The sequence below is a fragment of the Ostrinia furnacalis genome, unplaced genomic scaffold (assembly GCF_004193835.3).
Source record: "Ostrinia furnacalis isolate ACB-3 unplaced genomic scaffold, ASM419383v2 OfSCF4536, whole genome shotgun sequence".
In the NCBI taxonomy this organism is placed as follows: domain Eukaryota; kingdom Metazoa; phylum Arthropoda; class Insecta; order Lepidoptera; family Crambidae; genus Ostrinia; species Ostrinia furnacalis.
This window is the reverse complement of record NW_021134775.1, coordinates 190,778-217,769: the sequence shown is the minus strand read 5'-3', so window position 1 is coordinate 217,769 and position 26,992 is coordinate 190,778. Positions and strand designations below refer to the sequence as shown.

General features: G+C 39.5%; 1 protein-coding gene across 1 annotated transcript in view; it reads right to left on the bottom strand.

Annotated features, from left to right (window-relative positions):
• LOC114359654 (thrombospondin type-1 domain-containing protein 4-like) overlaps positions 1-21,567 on the bottom strand; it is a 92,211-nt gene extending 70,644 nt beyond the window's left edge. The window contains exons 1-4 of the mRNA XM_028314126.1: positions 21,444-21,567; positions 2,808-2,943; positions 2,124-2,226; positions 1,531-1,661 (exon numbers count right to left, since the gene is read on the bottom strand). Coding sequence (XP_028169927.1) covers positions 1,531-1,661; positions 2,124-2,226; positions 2,808-2,943; positions 21,444-21,547 — 474 coding nt within the window. The 5' untranslated portion in view covers positions 21,548-21,567. The remainder of the gene's footprint in view (positions 1-1,530; positions 1,662-2,123; positions 2,227-2,807; positions 2,944-21,443) is intronic.
• Positions 21,568-26,992: the final 5,425 nt, after the last annotated feature.

Sequence of the window (26,992 nt, the reverse complement as noted above, 5' to 3'; positions counted from 1 at the left end):
AATACTTTTTAAAAGAGCACTTCTAACCACTGTGCTCAGTCATTTGCTAGGCAGATAAAATTAATTGCTTTCTTGTGACGCATTCCTTTGCCATAATTAGCATTTAAACGCCTGAAATAACATAATCAAGTACCGATATTTATTTTTAGATCAACACGATGTGTCTTGCGCAACGGCAACGAGCATTTGACGCGATTTTAGTACTGGATGCGACGCACGCGCATGCGAGGGTTAATTATGGATGCTTAAAGTTTCTAGAAATATGATGGCATCAGTGTACTTTTTTTTAATAATTAATTCGTCGACATGATATTAGACAGACAGCAAGGGGTGGCATACTAAATACAATAATTCTAGCCAAAAGACAATAAAAAAGCCTTATTTTAATTTTATAAAGTCTAGAGTTAGAGTTTGTTATGATTTTGAAGTTTTTTCACTATTTATTTATGTAATTTATTTTGCTCTTAAATCGAAAGAAGAAAGGTCCTGAAGGTCCTGGGATTTCAAAAAGTCTTCAGCAGTGTACGAACTGAGACTTTTTGAAACACCAGCACCAAAATTCTGTATTAGTCAGATCTGAGCTGCCCATATGCAGACGCTCCTTTGGCCTTCACAGGTCATCTTCCTACCTACATCTCCAGGTGTTTACCTTAATAATCATCTTTTGAAAACTATAGGTCATAGCAGACTTATTAACTCGAAAGGGGTTTCGCCACACACCATCGCCTTTCGCGCTGTCATCGCTTTTCGCGAACTGTCATTACCTTTCGCGAGCTGTCATCACCTTTCGCGAGCTGTCATTACCTTTCGCGAGCTGTCATCACCTTTCGCGAGCTGTCATTACCTTTCGCGAGCTGTCATCACCTCTCGCGAGCTGTCATCGCCTTTCGCAAGCTGGTCATCACCTTTCGCGAGCTGTCATCACCTTTCGCGAGCTGTCATCACCTTTCGCGAGCTGTCATCACCNCACTGACAGCTCCCAACACTAAATGAGCGGCACTGTGTGCGAGTAAATATCTCTCACGAGCGATCGCTGCCGATTGCGGCCGCAAAAACAAGTTTACATGGGCATGAGATTTTTTCAAAGTTACTCTCACGTACGTGTATCGTCGTGTGTAAAGGGCTACAGTGGCGCCATCTTGATGAGTGCAAATTCGATAGTCCTCCTACCACCTTAGCGCTCACCAGTTGGTGCCACTGTCTTCGCTACTAGCAAGTGACAGGACCTTACTCTACAGAGGCGCTAACTGTTGAGCGCTAAAACGATAGCCCTCATTGTCCAGTAATTGGGAAGTTTTACCTGGAAAGCTTTCCGGGACTTTATAAAATTGGTAACATTTATTTCTTTTAATATGCCCTTCGGAAAGAACACATTTTTACAAGCTTTATATTGACTTCACTTGTTTCAAATCAAATGACTAGACTATAAAAATACCTTTTGTTTATTCATTAATTGTGATCAGATCGCACTTCTTCTTTTTTAGGACTTTTTCTTCCATTATAATCCAATAAATATTTCCAGCCACTTACCTTGCAGGAGCCTTGCACGCATATCGCCCTGAAGCCAGGCCTGGTGCACGGGGTCCCATCTGTGACTAGAGCGAGGGACGCGTAGAACTGCTGGCCCCGCGGTCTGCAGTTCAGGGTGCAGGGGGAGTCACCTGGAAGCAATAAAGGTTGGGAGAATTAAACAAAGAATAAGAGAAGGGTGAGAAATATGGATGAGCTCTCGTTGATAATAGTTTGGCCTGGTGGCTGGTACCTATAATAGACTTTAAGGCCAGCTGTGGTTGTGGACTTGAATCTCGCGGATGGTTAATTAATTAAATTGGCACAAACATATTATGTCGGGTTTTAAACGTTTTTGAAATTATTTTTTCAAAACATTAAAACAAAATGTAATAACTTATTTCAAAACCAATGCGTTGCATATGCCTTGCCTTAGGTCTGAGAAATTTTAGCGAAAAATCAAACCATTAAGCATCGAGCACGAAAATACAGCTTTCCGATTGGGTGTGACTTTACTTTGGTTCCTTATAAAATATGAAGAGAGGAGAGTGAGAGGTATGCTTACTTTTTGCCACCTATCTTTTACACCAGTACGAAAATCATATATAACTTACCATCAACATACGGCACCCAGGTGTAGAAGTGTCCCCGGAACGGCCTTCTGTCATAGATCGCGCACTGCTCGGCTCGCGGGTCCCGCGGCGGCCCGGGACATGGCTGAAAACCAACCAATATATTTGTTAGATTTCATTTATTAATTTATTATATTCTTTAGCTTTAATCACAATTATTAGATGTCGTTATTAGTGGGATCGTAAGTTTTTATTCTGTTTCAAGGATTCCCTCTTATAAATAACCTCCTCCTTTTTTGAAGTCGGTTAAGAAAACTAAAAATTGCATTATTCAGGATGACGTTTTTTTGGATTTCACGATCAGTGTGCTTATACGACGAGTTTAAGTTAGGTGTGCTCGCTAGCGAGTGCGTCAAAATATCTATGAAGATTTTAGTTTTTGAAAGTAGCCGCTAGGGGCGCTGTACAATGTTTCATACATTTCATGTTATTTTTTTACGCGGTCGCTAGCGAGCAAACCTAACCTAACGTAAACTCATTGTACGCGCACACAACTCTTGCGTAACTTTTATCATAGTAGAGTTTGAAGTAAACTAGTAGGAAGTTCTATAAAACGGTCTTTTGTTATGGCATAACAGTAGCATCATTTAGTCTCCATCGTAGTTGGACGACTGTTTGAGGCAAAAAGGAGGATTTGGCATAAGTAATTTCAGTTAGCGAACTTACCGCAGTGTTGCACTCGTGGTACCGACGGCCGAGCCCCGGACAGTCCGGGTCTGACGTAGGCTTGGCTGCGCTGCGCGTGCGCCTCGCTAACTCTGTGCTTCGAGACAGTTTTCTTCTTTTTCTGCTTCTACGCATTCTGGAAAGAAAGAAATTGTCTCATTAGCTATAGAAAATTATAAATAGTCGCTAGCATGTCGCAGTTACTTTTCATTAGCATCTTCAGCCATAGGTGTATCCACTGCGACCATCACTTTTTTCAGATTGGTAGCAACCTTTTAGTTCCTTTATCTACATTTTGGGTCGACGCCTCAGGCTGTGTCTACCTTTACAGAACCTTTTTGCCCTATCGGCTGTCAGATCTACGTACAACCCAGTGCCCACTAATCAGTTTTTTTAAAAAGCTAGTTTTTTAGAAGTCAGTCCAATACTACATTGCTCTTGACCTGTTTAGAAAAATAACAAGTTTAGAAAGTCAGCAAGGACCTTCCACTTTCTTGAAAATGTGTGGTTAACTACTCTATTAACGATCACACGGAAGTCACATAACAAACATTGGAAACAGTAGTCTTACTCCTCATTTTCTTACTCTCTATTAGATTAATAGAGACCGAAATTATTGTAAAATTAAGATGAAATATTACTGAATTGATAAATTATTGTTCTTGCAACTCATGAATACGAGTGAGCTTTACATAACGATAGTGTAATGTCTATCAAAACTTTTGAAGAACGAACAGTAGCGAGCCACCACACTCATGTAAAGCTCACTCGCCTAAGGGCTATATTTCACCGGGACACCATGGCGGCGCAACCAGTCGCCGGCTACCAACAAAATGTATACAGCTCTATAGAGAGTTGCTCACCTGGTGTCCGTTTGGTTGCGCAAAGCTGCATACATTTTGTTGGTAGCGGCGACTGGTTGCGCCGCCATGGTGTCCCTGTGAAATATAGCCCTTACACGCCGCAGCGTAATCGCATCTTTATAATATATCGTAAAGGCAGAAAACTATTTTAGATTGTCATCAAATACCTATGAGAATGCTATGATTTTTTTAAGCATTTTTACCTGCTTCTTCTCGACTAAAGCCACGTCTACCTACTTTTCCTAATGATATGATTTTTTTCTCTAGGGCCTACTCTCTGGTATATCTATTGTTGTACTCGTAGTAGCATTGATTGCCTTTTGTGATCCAGGTCAGATATCTTTACATGTGACCCTTAACGTGTGGTCTTACGTACAGTCGACACCAAATCACAATTTTGTTGAAAAATCGCACTTATTAGAACTGTTTAAAGTGCTACAATGTTTAGTCTAACTGACTTGGTGTGCTATCGTACCCCAGGAATACTTAATTTCTTAAATGTGTAACTTTTTCACGATAAACTTTCATGTGAATGATGTATTATGCATTTTTTGTTGGAATGTTCTTGGAATATTAAAAGTGGTTTTGAAGTTTGAAGCCAAATTGAACTACTCTTCAGGACGAATGCAAAAAACTATCCTATCTTGCAATTTAAATTAAGAATACTGTATAAAAAACAGCCTAAACACGTCCAAGTGCAATGGCAGGAACGAAAGGTGTGAAGAATTCTGTCCCTATTTTCATAATAGTTCGTAAGTATTTAGAATAGGTATATCTTATCTTGATTCGGACTCGAAATGGGTCGTAAAACCAAGGTCCAGTTAATTAATCAATAGTTTATAATGAAGTAATTAATTTCGGAGTACAGTCACGTATGTGACTCATACGACGGCTAAGAACTGGCCTTGTCGGGTACCGTGGCTTTACTTCTTTTTAATTTACATAAAATAAAATATGTCCTACCCAACCTGTATAGCCGAGCGAGGGGTGTAGGCCTTATCCTCCGAATGCCTGTGGTAAATTAGAGAGTAAGTCTGGGTTGCACCATCTTACTTTACCTTTTACAAACGTCAAAAATCTGTCAAACTCCATACAAAAAGCACTGCTTATCGTTAACTTTAAAGTTAGGTGGTGCAACTCAGCCTAAGAAAAGGTCGTGTCGTGCTCCTGTAGTGGAGCCTAATTAAAGGACGACGATGGTGGTAAAAAAAACTTGCCTATTTTATTCTTAATGTAATTGCTTAACAATCTTAGTTTATTATTAAATTTTCAGGCATCTTTTAATTACATTTAGCTATCAATAACATTTTTCAATCGGACCTACAAGTACAAGCGCCGACGTACATTGTGATGCTTTATTGTTTCTCTGCACCGCAGCGGGGCGCCACTCGCGACTTTTGTGCTTTAATTAAAATGATGAAAACTATCAGCCGACTAATTACATGTGGGTGTAATTAGTAATTATAGATATTGATACTGTTTAACGATGACACAACATCGCGTTTGATTGGACCCTTCGGAATGTGATGTAGGTATTTTTGTATAGGCTTTTGTTGTGTTGAAACTCTTATGATGATAATGCATTACTTCACAAGGTACATAGGTATGTGAGTGCTGTAGGTCTGCCAAAAAAAAAACATGTTTTTTCTTACTGGCTTAGTTCATGTAATTGGCATTTTTATATTGATAAAATTTTACTTAAAAGTACTTGTGGTTATTCTCTCAGCTGATTGTCTAACGATTGGGATATCTTTTATTTGAAGAAAATTTCCCATACAGAAACTGATACAGCAAACTTAAAAAATACGAAAGCTAACGAGTTAATTTGAAGGAAGAAACATTAAAACGGAACAATGAAAATTAGATCGTTGTAAAAAAAAGAATAACAGTTTCGTAGTGACCAGTAGCAGTCAATGAGTCAGACACGCAGTTTTAATAAATAATACTTTTTAAAAGAGCACTTCTAACCACTGTGCTCAGTCATTTGCTAGGCAGATAAAATTAATTGCTTTCTTGTGACGCATTCCTTTGCCATAATTAGCATTTAAACGCCTGAAATAACATAATCCAGTACCGATATTTATTTTTAGATCAACACGATGTGTCTTGCGCAACGGCAACGAGCATTTGACGCGATTTTAGTACTGGATGCGACGCACGCGCATGTGAGGGTTAATTATGGATGGTTAAAGTTTCTAGAAATATGATGGCTTCAGTGCAGCTTTTTTATTTATTAATTCGTCGACATGTTATTAGACAGACAGCAAGGGGTGACATACTAAATACAATAGTTCTAGCCAAAAGACAATAAAAAGCCTTACTTTAATGAGGGTTTTCGCGTATGAAAAATCCGCCAGATGGCAATACGTAGACGCGAGGTCCAAATGCTGTATGATTGGTTATTTTTGACATAACATTGACAGATATGTCAAAATCCACCAATCACGCAGCAGTCAGACCCCACATCCACGTCCCGCCATCTAGCGCATCTTTCATACGCGAAAACCCTCATTGTATAAATCTAGAGTTTAAAGTTTGCTATGAGTTTGAAGTTTTGTACTACTCGAAAGACTTCTTCTGCTGAAGACTTTTTGAAACCCCAGGGCCATAATTCTGTACCTATTAGCCAGATCTGCGCTGCCTGTAGGTATGCAGGCCTTGCAGGCGCTTCTGCGGCCTTCACTGGTCATCTTCCAGTGAAAAGCCGGTGTATAAATAATCAAATTAGGTATGTCTGGATTAAAACTTTAAGGTCATAGCAGACTTATCAACTCGGAAAGGGATCAATAACACCGTATCACCTGCCACGAGCTGTCGTCGCCTTTCGCGCACTGTCAACCGCGAGGCGTCTTACGTTACGGTGCTGATAATGGAGTTTCATTGCCGGTTACGATCCCTTTCAGTAGCATACTTAGCAAGTATCAACCCGATACTTGCTAAGTATGCTACGGCCTTTATATTGTTGGATAAGAAACGGCACGTTTGATAGCAATTGCTATAGAATAATCGCTATTACCCACACGTAATAGGGCCGTATCGTAAAACGACTAGGTAATAGGCGGATACGCGCATAAAACAGCTCTAAAAACAAATTGGATAGTAATTCTACGGATAACTGGCTTATTAAATTATTTTAATGGAGTGTAATTTTCAATAAGGTTATTTTTATTAAATAATGAATGAGTTCCTTACTAAATTATAACTGACAGATCAAAGTATCCAGCTGAAATTATATCCTTTCATTTCTAGATTGAATCTTTTATTGTTAACTAACTTCTACTCGAGTTTATATGAAAGTTAACATCAAAATATCACAGTATATTTCCCTTATTACGCGTCTCACGACCTATAAAACTTTATTTCGTACCAAAGCATTATGAATCTCCATTTCAGGGATTGTAATCCCAGATATGAAAACTAAATCACTTATCCAAAAATTATCCAAAAAAATCACAGGTTACGTGTGGAAAAATATTGAAAAGACGAACAGAAATGTTATCTGCATTATATAGTATAGAATGTGCCCAAAGGGACTACGAACGTGTGGAAGTTACAAGTGAAAATTAATTGCACTTAGTGATTACTGTATATCAAAGTAATAACCTTACAGTAAAATCTTTGAGATCCCTAATTACTACACGATAAGAGTCAAAGGCTAAAGATCTAAGCGCCCTAAATACATCTGAATGACCTCGGATGCCCTTTCCCCGTGGAACATGCCAAATTAAGTCAATATTGAAGACGCTGTAAATTATGCCGAATATTTGGTAAAGAGTTCCGTATACGAAAATATGGTAAGTGGATGTAAGTACGTAGTGTTGTACATTAATGAACTTCAAGAGTTCTTAAATTAATTCATTTTATAAAATGACAAACAAGTAATAAATACTTAGTTATTAAATTTTTGTAGCGTTTGGAGTCGCATAATTCTGGTTAATGCGTAAATTTTAATAGAGTACAACATTTCCCCTCTTCTCCTGTATGTCACAAAAGGCGACTAAGAAAGAAATCCATCCATCCCCATCACTTAGATGGTTGGCAGTCTACAACAGTACGTTCGGTAATCACTTACCATCAGGTGATCCGTCTGCTCGTTTTCCTCCTGTCACGTAAAAAAAAAGAACATCAGTGTTCCTCGACCCGTCTAGGTAGTATGTAAGCCAAATCCTCCCTTTTGAATATGGTAAATTAAAGAAAAATCGTCCTTCTGCATCTTCATCAGTGGCATCATCTGTGATGATTATTGGTTTTCAATAAAAATAACTGTCCGGATGTATCTACCTACATTTTTTTGTCTTTGTGAGATGCTGAGATAATTCTACTTCTAGGGACCTTTTCACTGAACCCTAACCACTCGGAGCAATCTCGGCTGTTACAAGCGATTTCGGACAGCGTTTTGATTGACGCACATAATTCGAGCCCTTTCGCTAATAGTCGATTGTTATCGCTCTGTTTACACGCTCCTCGGTTTTTGGGCTTGTGTGAACGCTAAAACGCACAGTCAGCGTGAGCATAGTGGAGGAATGTGGAGAAGGAGCACTTTGGGAGCACATAAAAATCCATGAGAAGCGCGAGCGCTCCGGAAAATCAAGTCCAAAACTCCTTAAGAAGTACCAGCTACTATTTTCAGCATTAAATCTCAACGTGTCCCATCACATCAGGCCTTTTTTGATGACGTAGTATACAAAACAAAAATGGAGTATTCAAAGTTATGCAAAACTCATTTAAAGTGGTGCTTCTTGCCACGTTGTTCCTCGTACACCTCTAGTGACAAGACCTAAAGAACTGTGTAAACTAAGGTGCTTGAAAAAAAGTGGTGCCTAAGAAAATAGAAAACAGTAGGTAGTTCTGAAAATGGCAGACCCAAACCATACATTGTCATCGTGATGTTTATCTTAAGGTAGGTACTATTGTAAAACTGTATGACTATATTGCATTTATTTACGATGCCAAAGTTTGCTGTCATCAAACATCATGCAATAATGCATACATTCTATGAATCGAATTGGGAAAATCTTTGATAAAAGATGATTGGCATTGGCGACAAGTGCGTGAAATCGATGACGTCTTTATAGCATCACAATTTCACAATGTTGGAAATGTTTGAATAAGATATAGATATTTAGATGTTATGGGCTTTCAGACTAGCGGCTATTGAGAAATATAGACAAGTGTCGCCAATGATTGTCAATGTAAAGGTGTATCATTCGTTTGTTATTTTCAACCAAAAGACGTCCACTGCTGGACAAAAGCCTCTGCCTACCCGAAGAATTTCCACAACAACCGCTCCACCGCTGTCCACATCCATGTTTGTGACATTTAAAAAAGTACAGTTTCCATCTTTCTTTTGTTTTTTTTTGTCCGCCAAAAAGAGGAAAGCTAACAAAATTATTCAATAACGTAATATCTTATTTAGACGGAAACTTATCTTCTTATATTTGCAAAATTATTCTTATAAAGCAATATTAAACAGCGATATCATAATAAATGAGCTCAATTAATTATAAGATTTCCTTCATTGCCTCAGAACGGTTGCAACTTATTCAAGTTATTTTAGTTCAACGTTACGAATTTATGATACAACGAAGAATAATTTATTAAAATCGCGCACCCTAACTGTGATCGAAGTGTAAATAAAACAGTCAGTTTATTCAAACGTAGGTACCTGAGCTGAGTACCTTATTAATTTATGTTTACAGATTTTAAGAGACAATTTGACAAAAATTTTAACAACAGGTAGTGCCACAATGCTCATAATTTTAATACGTGACTACTTTTTTTAGCCTATGCCAATAAAATTGAGACAGGCTAAAATTAATTTGTATGAATTTAGACAATACTAACACTAAACTAAATTAAGCGCTCCAGCACGCCGAAAACGGTAGGGAAATGAAAAAAAAAAATTTTGTGCAGGGTGGCAGTTGAATCAAGCAAGACGTGAAAAATATTTTCTTGCAATGAAAATTCAGGGAAATCAAAATAGAATTTCCATTAAACACAGTAGTTTCCGCAACTTATGTTTTGCTTATCATTTCTAGCTGTGACTTACTCTAGCGGTACCGCGTATAAAATGAATAGTATACATTACATCGCGCTGTGATATCTGATGGCAGAATCGTGGACTATTAAAATGATACATTATGTATCATAATGGCGATTGTTCAGGCCAGTGTGGACTCTATCCTGAGAGTTATGCACCACACTATCATGTGCTGGCACTAGGAGTTATTGATATAGATTGTTTAAACTGGATGGGGTTTTCAGATAGAACAAAGGGGTAGGGTTGTTCTATGTGAATGTTTTGGAAAAACATCCATAAAGATCAAAGTATTTTTCGCAAGTTTTTTAAATCATGCGCAAGTTTTCTAAATCTTGACATCAAGTGATCTATTGATCATGCAATTTAGAGCTTTCATTCAACATTTTGACGGTTGAAAACGTAATGCATAATCAAAGTAACTTTCACTGCCTCGCTTTTCTTAAGATAGAAACTAAATAAGAAGACTGAAACAATTAAATTGAATGAAATAAAAGCCACAATAGCCGAACGGTGAAGAGGTCGGACTGGCCGACTCGTAATCCGAGGAACGCTCGTTCGAATCCCGCCGCCGTTCGACTATTTTATGGTGAATCTACTCGTAAAACAAGCATAGCTTACCACAAGACACGAGGATTCTTTAAAAAATGTTTGTAATTAAGTATGTAACTAAGTACTCATTGTCGAAAAGCCAAATAAAATAAAACAAAGTAGGTTCTTACACAAAAACACAGCACCCATGATTTATCGGACGAAAATATTTATCAAAGAACCGATTCAGAAAAACCAAAGAGAGATTAATGACGTGAAAAGGGAAGGAAACGTATAAATTAAAAAGTTATCTCAATTAGTCGGCGCATTATAGGAAGTCCAGAAGGCGCTGCTATATCTCTATAGAGTAAAAAAAAACAATAGGGTTGTCAACTTGGAAGCGGTGTCAAATATTTTTTTAGACTATACATTTTTTAATGTGAGTGTCAGATTAATAAGAAATTAATATTTTTTATGAACTGTTTTTTATGAACTAATGAGAATACATGTTTTATAATAATACCATAGGAATAAAACAATATTATTTGTGTTTCCTATTAAAAATTAAATATTTAGTGTGTGCTTAAGTAACGCCAACGCTAAACATTACCTATTTAGTCAGCTAACACAATATCAAAAGTGTTAACATATTTTCTTTTAGAATTTGCTCTGCAAGACCTTAAAATAATAGCCACACTGAAATTGTATTTCGGATACGACATTTCTTCAACTTGCTTCAAAAGACTAAGTGCCGTATAAATAAATTGAACAAGTTTTGTCAACCCTACCACAATCGTGGCCGCACCAGCGGTGTGGAAGGGTCTCCCGCGGTGGGCAGCGTCCCTTTATCGATCACGCGCCGTATCATTAGATATCATTGTGATCTATGATCAATAGTGCGCCTGCGCCTTCGCTGCGTCCGAGCGGGTAGGGCTGGCACATCTTTTGTCTGGTGTAGTACAAGCTTTGCTTAGTGTGGGACTGGATAGCGCAATGTAAATTAACTAGGAATTTCAAATATTTGCATAGAGTCAAAATGATTATATACAATGTTACCAAAATTGAAACCTTCTAGGTATTTTCTAATAAGTAATATGAAAAAATTGACGCATTAATTGAAGTCTAGTTTTTGTAAAATGATTAAAAAAAATAAAGCTGTGAAGGTAGTAAAAGTATATTAATCTGATTGAAATTAAAATTGACGATAAAATAGGTTAGTGAACAAAAATAATGCATCATGTACTCATTTAAGTACTCGTAACTATAATATGTCAGCAAAAATACCATTTTGCAACTTCGTCCTTTTTGAGCTCGGTCAAGATAATGTAGAGTCAAATAAAAATCTAACATTTGGCAGCCCTTAAAGGAGGCATTGAACTCCAATCTGACATATTTATTTCTCAAACTAAAAGTTTTAGATAACTGTATCGCAGGACACGGGCCCCAATCTTAATAGCTGGTACTGATCCCATAATGAAACAACTAACGCCCGTATTCACAAACGATTCATCGCCTTTCGCAAGCTGTCATCACCTTTCGCAAGCTGTCATCGCCTTTCGCAAGCTGTCATCACCTTTCGCGAACTGTCATCGCCTTTCGCAAGCTGTCATCACCTTTCGCAAGCTGTCATCACCTTTCGCGAACTGTCATCACCTTTCGCGCACTATCAACCGCGAGGCAAGGTCGTACGTTGCGGTGCGGATAATGGAGTTTCATACAAGGAATACTAACCGCCTCGAGTTGATACGGTTTCGATCCCTTTCCGGGTTGATACATAATGTGTGTATCAACCTTTATGTTGTTGGATAAGAAACGGCACGTTTAATAGCAATTGCTATAGAATAATCGCTATAACCCACACGTAATAGGGCCGTATCGTAAAATGACTAGGTAATAGGCGGATACGCGCATAAAACAGCTCTAAAAACAAATTGGATAGTAATTCTACGGATAACTGGCTTATTAAATTATTTTAATAGAGTGTAATTTTCAATAAGGTTATTTTTATTATTAAATAATGAATGAGTTCCTTACTAAATTATAACTGACAGATCAAAGTATCCAGCTGATATTATATCCTTTCATTTCTAGATTGAATCTTTTATTGTTAACTAACTTCTACTCGAGTTTGTATGAAAGTTAATATCAAACTATCACAGTATATTTCCCTTATTACGCGTCCCACGACCAATAAAACTTTAATTTCATACCAAAGCATTATGAATCTCCATTTCAGGGATTGTAATCCCAGAAATGAAAACTAAATCACTAATCAAAAAATTATCCAAAAAAATCACAGGTTAGGTACGTGTGGGAAAATATTGAAAAGACGAACAGAAATGTTATTTGCATTATATAGTATAGAATGTGCCCAAAGGGACTACGAACATGTGAAGTTACAAGTGTAAATAAATTGCACTTAGTGATCTGTATATCAAAGTAATTTATAGCTTACAGTTAAATCTTTAAGATCCCTAATTACTACACGATAAGAGTCAAAGGCTAAAGATCTAAGCGCCCTAAATACATCTGAATGACCTCGGATGCCCTTTCCCCGTGGAACATGCCAAATTAAGTCAATATTGAAGACGCTGTGAAAATTATGCCGAATATTTGGTAAAGAGTTCCGTATACGAAGGTATGGTAAGTGGATGTAAGTACGTAGTGTTATATAATGACCAAGAGTACTTAAATTAATGCATTTTATAAAGTTATTATTGAATAAACAAAAAACCCAACTAAAAACAAGCCTTAGAGTTCACAAAATAATGCAATGCAGTCGGAGGCATCAATTACTAATTCTTTTGTTGGTGATATGTATTTGATGCCTCCGACTGCATTTGTTTTTATCTTGTTAGTTCATTTTTACGCAGTTGGGTTTTTTGTTTATTCAATAATATATTTTGTTTTTTTAGTTAAATAACATACATGTTGGTAAGCTACTTAAAAAGCCCTTTATTTTGATACCACACTCGATAGGTTTTGAGAAAAAAAAAATTTTTGGAAGACATATTGGCGCCTAAAATCCGCCATTTTTTTAAATTTTAATATAACCAGTCACGGTTAAGTCGAATCTAACGACACCTCCCACGTTAAAATCGGTCAAGCCGTTTAGGCTGTAGGCCGTGCCAAAGAAATATACATACACACATACACTCGAAAAACATACCCCTTCTTCTGGCGCAGTCGGGTAGTGACAAACAAGTAATAAATGCTTATTTGTAGATAATTTTGGTTAATGCGTAAATTTTGGTAGCGTAGACACTAATACTCCCCCTCTTCTCCTGTATGTCGCAAAAGGCGACTAAGAAAGAAATCCATCCATCCCCATCACTTAGATGGTTGGCAGTCTACAACAGTACGTTCGGTAATCACTTACCTTCAGGTGATCCGTCTGCTCGTTTGCCTCCTGTCACGTAAAAAAAAGAACATCAGTGTTCCTCGACCCGTCTAGGTAGTATGTAAGCCAAATCCTCCCTTTTGAATTTGGTAAATTAAAGAAAAATCGTCCTTCTGCATCTTCATCAGTGGCATCATCAGTGATGATGATGATTATTGGTTTTCAATAATATTGGTTTTCAATAAAAATAACTGTCCGGATGTAGGTACCTACCTAAATTTTTTTGTCTTTGTGAGATGCTGAGATAATTCTACTTCTAGGGACCTTTTCACTGAACCCTAACCACTCGGAGCAATCTCGGCTGTTACAAGCGATTTCGGACAGCGTTTTGATTGACGCACATAATTCGAGCCCTTTCGCTAATAGTCGATTGTTATCGCTCTGTTTACACGCTCCTCGGTTTTTGGGCTTGTGTGAACGATAAAACGCACAGTCAGCGTGAGCATAGTGGAGGAATGTGGAGAAGGAGCACTTTGGGAGCACATAAAAATCCATGAGAAGCGCGAGCGCTCCGGAAAATCAAGTCCAAAACTCCTTAAGAAGTACCACCACTATTTTCAGTATTAAATCTCAACATGTCCCATCCCATTAGGCCTTTCTTGATGACGAAGTATAGAAAACAAAGATGGAGTACTCCAAGTTATGCAAAACTTATTTAAAGTTGCACACCACTCCAGAGCATGACACATGCTGAGCGGTGGCCAGTTTTGGTTCTAACTTGTATCTGTTATCTGTTTTTTTTGTTATCTGATTTTGTGTGCTATATTTTAAGTTGGAACCAAATAAATGTTTTTCTTTCTTTCTTTCTTTCTTTCTTTCTTTAAAGTGGTGCTTCTTGCCACGTTGTTCCAATAAAACTTCTGTCTCACGTCACGCCTCTAGTGACGAAGCCGTGAAGGACCAAGAGAACTGTGTAAACTAATGTTGAAAAAAATTGGTGCCTAAGAAAATAGAGAACTGTAGGTAGTTCTGAAAATGGCAGACCCAAACCATACATTGTCATCGTGATGTTTATCTTAAAGTAGTAGTACCTATTGTAAAACTGTATGACTATATTGCATTTATTTACGATGCCAAAGTTTGCTGTCATCAAACATCATGCAATAATGCAGACATTCTATGAATCGAATTGGGAAAATCTTTTATAAAAGATGACTGGCATTGGCGACAAGTGCGTGAAATCGATGACGTCTTTATAGCATCACAATTTCACAATATTGAAAATGTTTGAATAAGAAATAGATATTTAGATGTTATGGGCTTTCAAACTAGCGGCTATTGAGAAATATAGACAAGTGTCGCCAATGATTGTCAATGTAAAGGTGTATCATTCCTTTGTTATTTTCAACCAAAAGACGTCCACTGCTGGACAAAAGCCTCTGCCTACCCGAAGAATTTTCACAACAACCGCTCCACCGATGTCCACATCCATGTTTGTGACATTTAAAAAAGTACAGGTTCCATCTTTCTTCTGTTTTTTTTTGTCCGCCAAAAAGAGGAAAGCTAACAAAATTATTCAATAACGTAATATCTTACTTAGACGGAAACTTATCTTCTTATATTTGCAAAATTATTCTTATAAAGCAATATTAAACAGCGATATCATAATAAATGAGCTCAATTCATTATAAGATTTCCTTCATTGCCTCAGAACGGTTGCAACTTATTCAAGTTATTTTAGTCCAACGTTACGAATTTATGATACAACGAAGAATAATTTATTAAAATCGCGCACCCTAACTGTGATCGAAGTGTAAATAAAACAGCCAGTTTAATCAAACGAATGTATCCAAAGTATGTACTTATACATGTCAAAAAGACTGTAGGTAAAGGACAAGTTAGCACAAACTAACAGTACAAAAATTGTATGGTACAAATTATGTATTATGTTTGGATGAATTTAAAAAAAAACACTGAACTAGCTAACTAAGCATGCGGTCTGTAGGGAATTGAAAAACAGCCCCCCTAGACAAAACGCACTTTTTGATCGAATCGAAAATCGAATCCGTCAAAACTCCATACAAAAAATGGGCTTTTCGACCACCTTTCGACTGGTTTGCGATTATAATTTGCACTTTGTCTAGACTCACAGAACCTATTTTTGTTCAGGGTGGCGGCTTAAGCCGTAAAAATTATTCATGCAATGAAAAATCTGGGAAAACAAAATAAAATTTCCACTATTTTTACTATACGTAGTCTCCAAATCAAAGTGATCATTCAAGTTAGCTGAAAATTAGTTTCACTCAATGTTTTGCTTATTATTTTAAGCTGTGACTTACTCTAGCGGTACCGCGTATAAAATGAATAGTATACATTACATCGCGCTGTGATATCTGATGGCAGAATCGTGGACTATTAAAATGATACATTATGTATCATAATGGCGATTGTTCAGGCCAGTGTGGACTCTATCCTGAAAGTTATGCACCACACTATCATGTGCTGACACTAGGAGTTATTGATATAGATTGTTTAAACTGGATGGGGTTTATAGATAGAACAAAAGGGGTAGGGTTGTTGTACATAAATATTTTTAGAAAAACATCCTAGGAACTAGGAACATAATAGGTATCACTTGATTTCAGGCAATTTGGAGCTTTCGTTCAAAACTTCGGCCGTTGAAAAATGTAACTCATACCTTCATTCCATCAAAGTAATTTTCACTGCCTCGCTTTGCTTAGGATAGAAACTAAATATGAAGACTGAAACAATTAAATTGAATGAAATAAAAGCCACAATAGCCGAATAGTGAAGAGGTCGGACTGGCCGACTCGTGATCCGAGGAACGCGGGTTCGAATCCCGCCGCCACTCGACTATTTTATGGTGAATCTACTCGTAAAACAGGCATATTTAGCTCACCATAAGGCACGAGGATTATTTAAAAAAAGTACCTACCTATGTAACTAAGTACCCATTGTTAAAAAGCCAAACAAAATAAAAAACAAAGTACTTACACAAAAAAAACACAGCACACATGATTTATCGGACGAAAATATTTATCAAAGAACCGATTCAGAAAAACCAAAGGGAGATTAATGACGTGAAAAGGGAAGGAAACGTATAAATTAAAAAGTTATCTCAATTAGTCGGCGCATTATAGGAAGTCCAGAAGGCGCTGCTATAACTCTATAGAGTAAAAAAAAACTATAGGGTTGTCAACTTGGAAGCGGTGACAAATATTTTTTCGACGACAATATAATTCATGATCTATTTCATTCAATGAATGGTACATGATTAATTATGTTTTAATATTATTCTTAGCAATATGTTGAATTAACTGTAATTTGTGTTTGCCGTTTAATTTTTTAGATTTATTTAAATACAGGATGGTGTGAACCTACCTATACGTAGTGGTCCAACGCTCTACAATGTGGAGTCTAAAGTTTTCATCTATCAATACCAAAGTACCAACATAAATGTTTGGAGTCTACAATCTACTTTAAAATATAAAATTAATAGTATAAATAATATAAATTTTACGCATCCTGTCTACATTTGCGAAAAGTCAATAAAGTGCTTCAAAAACCTTACTACTAATAAATTCACTCTTGCCAGTATCTGTGCAGTGTAAAGTAATCGTACAACCGTAAAACACAGTAAACGATCAACTCCAGTTCCCAAGAGACAGGATCACTTAGTTTTGGAACTACCAGTGATGTTAAGTTGTTGTAAATCTTTCTGCGAATAAATTATTTATTTATTTAAATAAATTGAACACAGTTTTGCCAACCCTACTCCGGTCGTGGCCGCACCAGCGGTGTGGAAGGGTCTCCCGCGGTGGGCAGCGTCCCTTTATCGATCACGCGCCGTATCATTAGATATCATTGTGATCTATGATCAATAGTGTGCCTGCGCCTTCGCTGCGTCCGAGCGGGTAGGGCTGGCACATCTTTTGTCTGGTACAAGCTTTGCTTAGTGTGGGACTGGATGGCGCAATGTGAAATATCTAGGTGTATTTATTTACTTGTTATGTTTATTAAAAGCGTAGAGTCAAATGATTATACACAATGTTACCAAAATTGAAACCTTTTAGGTATTTTCTAATAAGTAATATTATGAGAAAATTGACTCATTAATTTAAGTCTAGTTTTTGTAAACAATTTTATTTTTAAAATTAAAGTGAAGGTAGTAAAAGTATCTGATTGAAATTAAAATTGACGATAAAATAGGTTAGTGAACAAAAATAATGCCTCATTTACTCATTTAAGTACTCATATAATATGTAAAAAAAAAATACTGTTTTGCAACTTCGTCCTTTTTGAGCTCGGTCAAGATAATGTAGAGTCAAATAAAAATCTAACATTTGGCAGCCCTTAAAGGAGGCATTGAACTCCAATCTGACATATTTATTTCTCAAACTAAAAGTTTTAGATAACTGTATCGCAGGACACGGGCCCCAATCTTAATAGCTGGTACGATCCCATAATGAAACAACTAACGCCCGTATTCACAAACGCTTGCATAAGTGAAGCAGCAAATCGAACGCACAGCGTTGAATACAGCTCTGTGATTGGTTCATGTGTCACCCTGTGCGTTCACGCGCACCAGAGTAAATACAAATGAGTAGGTCATCTTCATAGAAACGCCCGAGCGCGATTTGTATGTGAGCGCGCCAACACGTATGCGGCGCGCACGCACACACTGACAAAATGTAGCGTGGATTAGAGGCGAGTTGCCCCGAATTTTGTCAGTGTATGCGTGCGCGCCGTATACGTATTGGCGCGCGCTCACACATACAAACCGCGCTCAGTGCGTTTCTATGAAGATGACCTACTCATTTGTATTTACTCTGCGCGCACTGTGAGACCTCATAGTAATGTTTGGGAATACGAGCGTTAAAGTTTTAGATAACTGTATCGCTGGACACGGGGCCCAATCTTAATAGCTGGTACGATCCCATAATGAAATAATTAAGACAATAACCACGAACAATGGGGTGTATCGTTTATCTTCTTCATTGTGTTTGTTTGTTTTTCCGTGTCAGACACGAATACGGTTTTTAAATGAATTTAAGAAAGTGGAATAATGAGGAGGGTTTTAATTTTATCGGTTTAAGAGAGGATAGTTGTTATTTTTTATTTTATTTTGATCTTATTTGTTTATAGTAAAGGAATGTGGTTTACGGTTTATTATGTATAGAGACATAATCATTAATCTTAGATTTTAACAGTGTATAAACTTGGCATATAAAATACCTGAAAACGCTATTTTTTATGTCTTCTTTATTATCATAATCATCATAAGAAGTATCAATGCAAGCTGAATTAATATGAACTTTACCACACTTGGTAACGATTGATTGAAATTAACCCCTTTTTCTTTCAATAAAATTGTTCTTGAGACCACCTGATCGATCAGTCTGGTGTAAAGCTGGCTTGTAACATTATGAAGCAAAATAATTGTAAGAATGTAAAATAACTTTTATAAATAACTTGAAAAAATCGAACTGCCGGGAATTCCCTCTTTAGGCAATTGGATTTTTTGAAGTTGTTTATAATTTTCAAATTAGTTTGAGATGCGACTCTTAACGCTAAAAATTAAATAACTTTATTGATAAAGTTGGGTGCAAGTATTATTTTATCCATTTCAAATACATAACTATCCACTACAGTGGTTATTTAGGTATTTAGTATTTCTAACCAACTGCTCAAATTTTGAAAAACGCAGTCTTCTGCAAGCCCTAACCATTTGTGGTCATTTTATCCCTTCTGTGTATGCATCTGTCCTGCGCAGTGACATACACGCGTAATATACGACCTTCAAAGACAGTAGCGACACCATCCCGGTGGAAACGTCACGGAGATTTACAACGTGTTTAAACAGTCTATGGTTCGAACCAAGGACAAAAGACGATAAACGATCTTTATACTCTATGGTATTTTCATATTGTATAGGTACATGGAAAGGGCTTTGCGTTTTATGTATTTTAAAGTTGTCTCTAAACTTTGATTTACGGTCCTTCATCGTCTGGTGTGAGCTTTTTGTGGAACTACAAGAAGGCTATTCTCAGTGGCGGGGCAAGACCTAAATTTGATGTGGGCAAGACAGATTTCGCGAGGCCTTGTTCTGTGGCGACCTGAAGACGGATTTTATGAAATAATAAAAAAAAACGGGTCAATGGTCTATACATTGACAGTTTATGATTTCTTGATTCAGTGATTATTTTTAAAGGAATTTTGCGCCAAAAAATAATGTTTGTCACTTAAAACCGTGTTGTTGCTTAATTTTGTGTCTGATTATGGCTGAATTTGTTTGGAAAAAAAAATTAACTACATTGTTTAGCTATCAATAATTTATCCTACTAATATTATAAATGCGAAAGTTTGGATGTCATGATGTCTGGATGTTTGTTACTTTTTCACGCAAAAACTACTGAACGGATTTTGTTGAAACTTTACAGTATTACGGTTTATAACCCAGATTAACATATAGGCTATAATTTATGACGATCTGTGACATACTACTAAATTTCACGCGGGTGAAACCGCGGGCAAAAGCTAGTATTAATTAATAGTACCTATTTAAAAGTTGAATTTGACATGTGAGCAAAATTTTTGATGCGCGAGGCCCCTTGTTCCGCGAGGCCGTAGGCGGTGGCCCACGTCGCCTACGCCTTACGCCGCCACTGGCTATTCTTACACTGATAGAGTTAGTCAATTTGTAATGTTCTAATTTAATGAACTATAAATAAATCTGTAATAGCAAGTTTAAGGAGTTTTCATTCGTGACGTGAATCATAATTTTCATAACAAGGATGTGTTTGTGTAGGTTTAATTAACCTTCCTGTGTTAATTTTAACATGACCCCTAGTCTCAATTTGTAAAAAATGTAAAAAAAGATACATTGCACAATTTTTAATACATCTAATGTGGTTGGCCCACGGCTGGGAAAAAGTTCCCACGGCTTACAATTAACCCGTCAATATTTTGTCGATTTTTTCAGGTTTTCAGCAATGACGTCCATCTTCAAGTGCATATAAATGTTATGGCACATCATAAATAGTAATGCTACTTAAGGGCAATATTGCTGAAAAATTCTGCTTTTACAAAACTTTTTTGTATTATGTTTTGGGTCTCATGTAATTTTTATTTCGTAAGGTCAGTTGTTAATTACTCGTAAATAACGATGTATTTTTGACATTGCACACGCTCCCGCGCATCCGAGCCTCACAAAGGCGGTTTGTATAAATTGTGATTGGACTGCGGGCTGTCACCGTAAATATCATTACACCCATTCACGGCTGGAACTGCTTGTGACAGGGCATTGTGCGCGCAGGCCGTTGTCTAGACGAGCCCAATACAATTTAATTTAAACCAAGGAATAATGTGCTTTACAGTTATGATGGAGGAAATAGGTTTTGTAGATAGCACATAGATGGCAAGAGTAACACAGTAAATAAAGCATTATTACGAATTTATACCACAAGTAGTCCGAAGATTATCAAGAGTTTTTGGTGAATCACAAGATAAAGTAAAAAATAAGCTTTTTAACTTTTGGCAAGTGCCCTTGTATCAAGATGAGCTCCAGCCGTCCCACGCGCTCCAAGCGTACATCGTGGCGTTGCTCGCGCTAGCGTTGTTGTGTAACTGTCTAGCGTTTTTAATGTACCTACATTACGCCGCTACTAGCTTAAGAAGGCCGTCGTTCTGTAGGTATGCTACAATAAACGTATAATAAGTGAACCACTTGGCAGGCACTCTATAAGCTGTAGCGCTCCCACTCGTGCTCACCCCCGTTACTAGAGTCAGTATCTTTAGCTCGCGCTTTATGCTTACATCTTTGTAGGCTCATATAGGTTACCCACCTGGCAGGCGCTCTGGGCAGGCACTGGCGCTCCTGCACGGAGACGCCGCCGCCGCACGTGCGCGAGCACGCGCTCCAGGCGCCCCACGCGCTCCAAGCGTACATCGTGGCGTTCGCTCGCGCGAGCGTCGTTGTGTAACTGTTTAGCGTCTCTAATGTACCTACAAACCTCCGCTACTAGCTTTAGATGGCCCTCGCCCTCTATGCCTACATCTGTATATTAAGTGACCCACCTGGCAGGCGCTCTGGGCAGGCACTGGCGCTCCTGAACGGAGACGCCCCACGCGCTCCAAGCGTAGACCGTGGCGTTCGCTCGCGCTAGCGCCGTTATGTAACTTTATAGCGTTTCTAATGTCCCTACATTATCCCGGTACTAGCTTTAGAAGGCCTTCGCTCTCTAAGCCTACATCTGTATATTAAGTGACCCACCTGGCAGGCGGTTTAGGCAATCACTGTACGTCCACGAGCACGGGCTCAAATGCCTGATGTAGATCGTGGCGTTCGCTCACTCTAGCGTCGTTGTGTAACTGTCTAGCGTCTCTAATGTACCTACAAACCCCCGCTACTAGCTTTAGATGGCCCTCGCCCTCTATGCCTACCTTTGTATATTAAGTGACCCACCTGGCGGGTGCTCTGGGCAATCACTGCACGTCCACGAGCATGAGCTCAAATGTCTGATGTAGATCGTGGCGTTCGCTCACTCTAGCGTCGTTGTGTATCTGTCTAGCGCTGCTAATGTACCTACATCCCCGCTACTAGCTTTAGATGGCCCTTGCCCTCTATGCCTACATCTGTTTATTAGGTGACCCACCTGGCAGGCGCTCTGGGCAATCACTGTACGTCCACGAGCACGGGCTCAAATGCCTGATGTAGATCGTGGCGTTTGCTCACTCTAGCGTCGTTGTGTATCTGTCTAGCGCTGCTAATGTACCTACATCCCCGCTACTAGCTTTAGATGGCCCTTGCCCTCTATGCCTACATCTGTTTATTAGGTGACCCACCTGGCAGGCGCTCTGGGCAGGCACTGGCACTCCTGAACGGAGACGCCCCACGCGCTCCAAGCGTAGACCGTGGCGTTCGCTCACGCTAGCGTCGTTGTGTAACTGTCTAGCGTCTCTAATGTACCTACAAACCCCCGCTACTAGCTTTAGATGGCCCTCGCCCTCTATGCCTACATCTGTATATTAAGTGACCCACCTGGCAGGCGCTTTAGGCAATCACTGTACGTCCACGAGCACGGGCTCAAATGCCTGATGTAGATCGTGGCGTTCGCACACACTAGCGTCGTTATGTAACTGTCTAGCGTTTCTAATGTCCCTACATTACCCCGGTACTAGCTTTAGAAGGCCTTCGCTCTCTAAGTCTACATCTGTATATTAGTGACCCACCTGGCAGGCGCTCTGGGCAGGCACTGGCGCTCCTGAACGGAGACGCCGCCGCCGCACGTGCGCGAGCACGCGCTCCAGGCGCCCCACGCGCTCCAAGGGTACATCGTGGCGTTCGCTCGCACTAGCACCTTCCCGATTAAGTTACAGGCACTCTGAGTCAAACCTAGTGTCGCTACACGTACTCGCCTCTGCTACTAAGATGGCCCTAGCTCTCTATGCTTACATCTTTGTAGACTCATATAGGTTACCCACCTGGCAGGCGCTCTGGGCAGGCACTGGCGCTTCTGCACGGAGACGCCGCCGCCGCACGTGCGCGAGCACGCGCTCCAGGCGCCCCACGCGCTCCAAGCGTATATCGTGGCGTTCGCTCGTGCTAGCGTCTTTGTGTAACTACGTAAGTTTAGCTAACGTCTAGCTTTAGATCGGCCCTCGCTCGTATGCTACATCATACATTATAAGTGACCCACCTGGCAGGCGATCTGGGCAGGGCGCAGGCACAGGCGCCCCACGCGCTCCAAGCGTACATCGTGGCGTTCGCTCACACTAGCAACTGCTCGTTAGGTATGTATACCTTACAGGCACTCTGAGTCAAACCTAGTGTCGCTACACGTACTCACCTCTGCTACTAAGATGGCCCTTTCTATGACTACACCATGTGTATTTTTGTGTATTTTATGTGACCCACCTGGCAGGCGCTCTGGGCAGGCACTGGCGCTCTTGCACGGAGACGCCGCCGCCGCAAGTACGCGAGCACGCGCTCCAGGCACCCCACGCGCTCCAAGCGTACATCGTGGCGTTCGCTCGCACTAGCACCTTCCCGATTAAGTTACAGGCACTCTGAGTCAAACCTAGTGTAGCTACACGTACTCGCCTCTGCTACTAAGATGGCCCTAGCTCTTTATGCTTACATCTTTGTAGACTCATATAGGTTACCAACCTGGCAGGCGCTCTGGGCAGGCACTGGCGCTCCTGCACGGAGACGCCGCCGCCGCACGTGCGCGAGCACGCGCTCCAGGCGCCCCACGCGCTCCAAGCGTACATCGTGGCGTTCGCTCGCACTAGCCTAAAATGATTTGATATTTTTACATGTTATGTTGTTTGGCATTGCAGAGTAACCAATAAAAGTAAATAAAATAATATAAATAAATAAAAAATATAAATAAAATAATATAAATAAATAAAATATTATAAATACTTAAATTAATATTAGACAACATCTCATATATTACTCCAACCCAAAATAAGTAGCTAAGGCATTTGTGTTATGGAAATCGGGAACGACGAACCACAACACACCCAAACCAGAGACAATGTGAAAAGATCGTTTTCTATATTGTCCCGGCCGGGAATCGAACCCGGGACCTCAGGATTGGCCCGGCACACCTTGAAAACGGGTGTGTGCGCCTCTCCGCCACGGAGGTCGTCAAAAATGTTACCTAAATGTAAAAGAAAATAAAATATTAAAACTTCATTTTCTCAATATTCCCATATAAGAGAGAAAAAAAAAATGCACGGAAATTCATTGGATATTAGTATGTATCATCTGTGATAGGTTTCGTTTGTGTCCGCTACTTTTCGAAAAGTGGGGCAAAAAGTTCCCAATGTCATTTAAAATGTTAAATGAACTCTACATAAATCTGTAAAAGCATTAATTTGATGGAGTCCTTCCTGAATCATATTTTTCATGATAATTTAAGGATGTGCAAGTATTAGCCTTAGCCTTCTGTGTTAACATGACCCCTAGTCTCAATTTGTAAAAAAAAAGATACATTTTGAAAATTTTAATACACCTAATGTACCCGTGGCCCACGGCAATAAAAAGTTCCCACCAGATCCTTCCAATTAACCCGTTAATATTTTGTCGATTCTTTCAGGTTTTCAGCAATGACGTCCATCTTCAAGTGCATATAAATGTTATGGCACAGCATAAATACTAATGCTACAAGGGCGATATTGCCGAAAAATTCTCCTTTTACAAAACTTTTTTGTATTATGTTTTGGGTCTCATGTAATTTTTATTTCGTAAGGTCAGTTGTTATTTACTCGTAAATAACGATGTATTTTTGACATTGCACACGCTCCCGCGCATCCGAGCCTCACAAAGGCGGTTTGTATAAATTGTGATTGGACTGCGGGCTGTCACCGTAAATATCATTACACCCATTCACGGCTGGAACTGCTTGTGACAGGGCATTGTGCGCGCAGGCCGTTGTCTAGACGAGCCCAATACAATTTAATTTAAACCAAGGAATAATGTGCTTTACAGTTATGATTGAGGAAATAGGTTTTGTAGATAGCACATAGATAGCAAGAGTAACACAGTAAATAAAGCATTATTACGAATTTATACCACAAGTAGTCCGAAGATTATCAAGAGTTTTTGGTGAATCACAAGATAAAGTAAAAAATAAGCTTTTTAACTTTTGGCAAGTGCCCTTGTATCAAGATGAGCTCCAGGCGTCCCACGCGCTCCAAGCGTACATCGTGGCGTTGCTCGCGCTAGCATCGTTGTGTAACTGTCTAGCGTTTTTAATGTACCTAGATTACGCCGCTACTAGCTTACATCTTTGTAGACTCATAAAGGTTACCAACCTGGCAGGCGCTCTGGGCAGGCACTGGCGCTCCTGCACGGAGACGCCGCCGCCGCAAGTGCGCGAGCACGCGCTCCAGGCGCCCCACGCGCTCCAAGCGTACATCGTGGCGTTCGCTCGCGCGAGCGTCGTTGTGTAACTGTTTAGCGTCTCTAATGTACCTACAAACCTCCGCTACTAGCTTTAGATGGCCCTCGCCCTCTATGCCTACATCTGTATATTAAGTGACCCACCTGGTAGGCGCTTTAGGCAATCACTGTACGTCCACGAGTACGGGCTCAAATGCCTGATGCAGATCGTGGCGTTCGCTCACTCTAGCGTCGTTGTGTATCTGTCTAGCGCTGCTAATGTACCTACATCCCCGCTACTAGCTTTAGATGGCCCTTGCCCTCTATGCCTACATCTGTTTATTAGGTGACCCACCTGGCAGGCGCTCTGGGCAGGCACTGGCGCTCCTGCACGGAGACGCCGCCGCCGCACGTGCGCGAGCACGCGCTCCAGGCGCCCCACGCGCTCCAAGCGTACATCGTGGCGTTCGCTCGCGCGAGCGTCGTTCGCGCCATCTGAAAGTTTAGAAGAAATAAAATAAGATAGGTATTTATTACAGTCATGTAAACAACAGAGAAAAGTAATGTTCTTTGTAGTCTAACAACAATCAGTCGGTGGGTAAGAAAAATTATATCTGATCTCGGTAGCCTTTTTAATACTTCGTTTCAACTAATATCCATGTGCTTCCTTTCTTCTCTAATTTGTCGATAACCTAGCTCTATGTATTTATGATGAGCTTATTTAAGTGGACACGTCTTATGAAGTAACTGTGTAAATCAATGCTTATGCTCATCACACTAAAATTTGCCCCCACAGGATTCAAATCCACAACCGGCATCAATCCGTTTGCTGGACGCTGCATTCGCAGCTTAGGTCATAGACCTTGGATACAGCGTAGACAACGACTCTTAGTAGTGAATGAATCTAAATCAAATAACTAATCAGAATCAGTGTCATTCGACTATAATAAAAGCGTTGACCTAGCGAATGTTTTGACATGGCAATAAAATAAAAATGGGCCTCGTTGGCGCACAAGTGTGGCCAGTCGTCCCATTTGCAATGAACTGTGAACTGATTGATCGGCCATCGGTTTGTTATTGACGTACCTACGAAATATTCCGCCATCGGCAATTGGTTTTAGGCACGCATAGTAACATGGGAATTATTAGGTATTATGATAATATGTATGTGCGATATCACAAACAGTGGCAATAATTGTCAAAAAAGTGGTGCAACTCCCAAATTGGAAGGGATTGTTACTCGAGTGTGGTTTCGTGAACTTAATCAAAGTTCAAAGACGTTCTAAAACGATGTAAAGATCGAAACTTTTATGCTAAGTTGCACCACCTATACCCAAACCAGCGTTGCCAGACGTCCCGATTTTGGCGGGACGTCCCGATTTTTTGATCAAATTTAAATGTCCCGCGCGGGACAGGCTCGGTCCCGCTTTTCGGAGAGAGACACTCACTTCACCAGACTATTGTTTGAAACGCCATATTATTCTAAAGAATAAAACTTTTTTA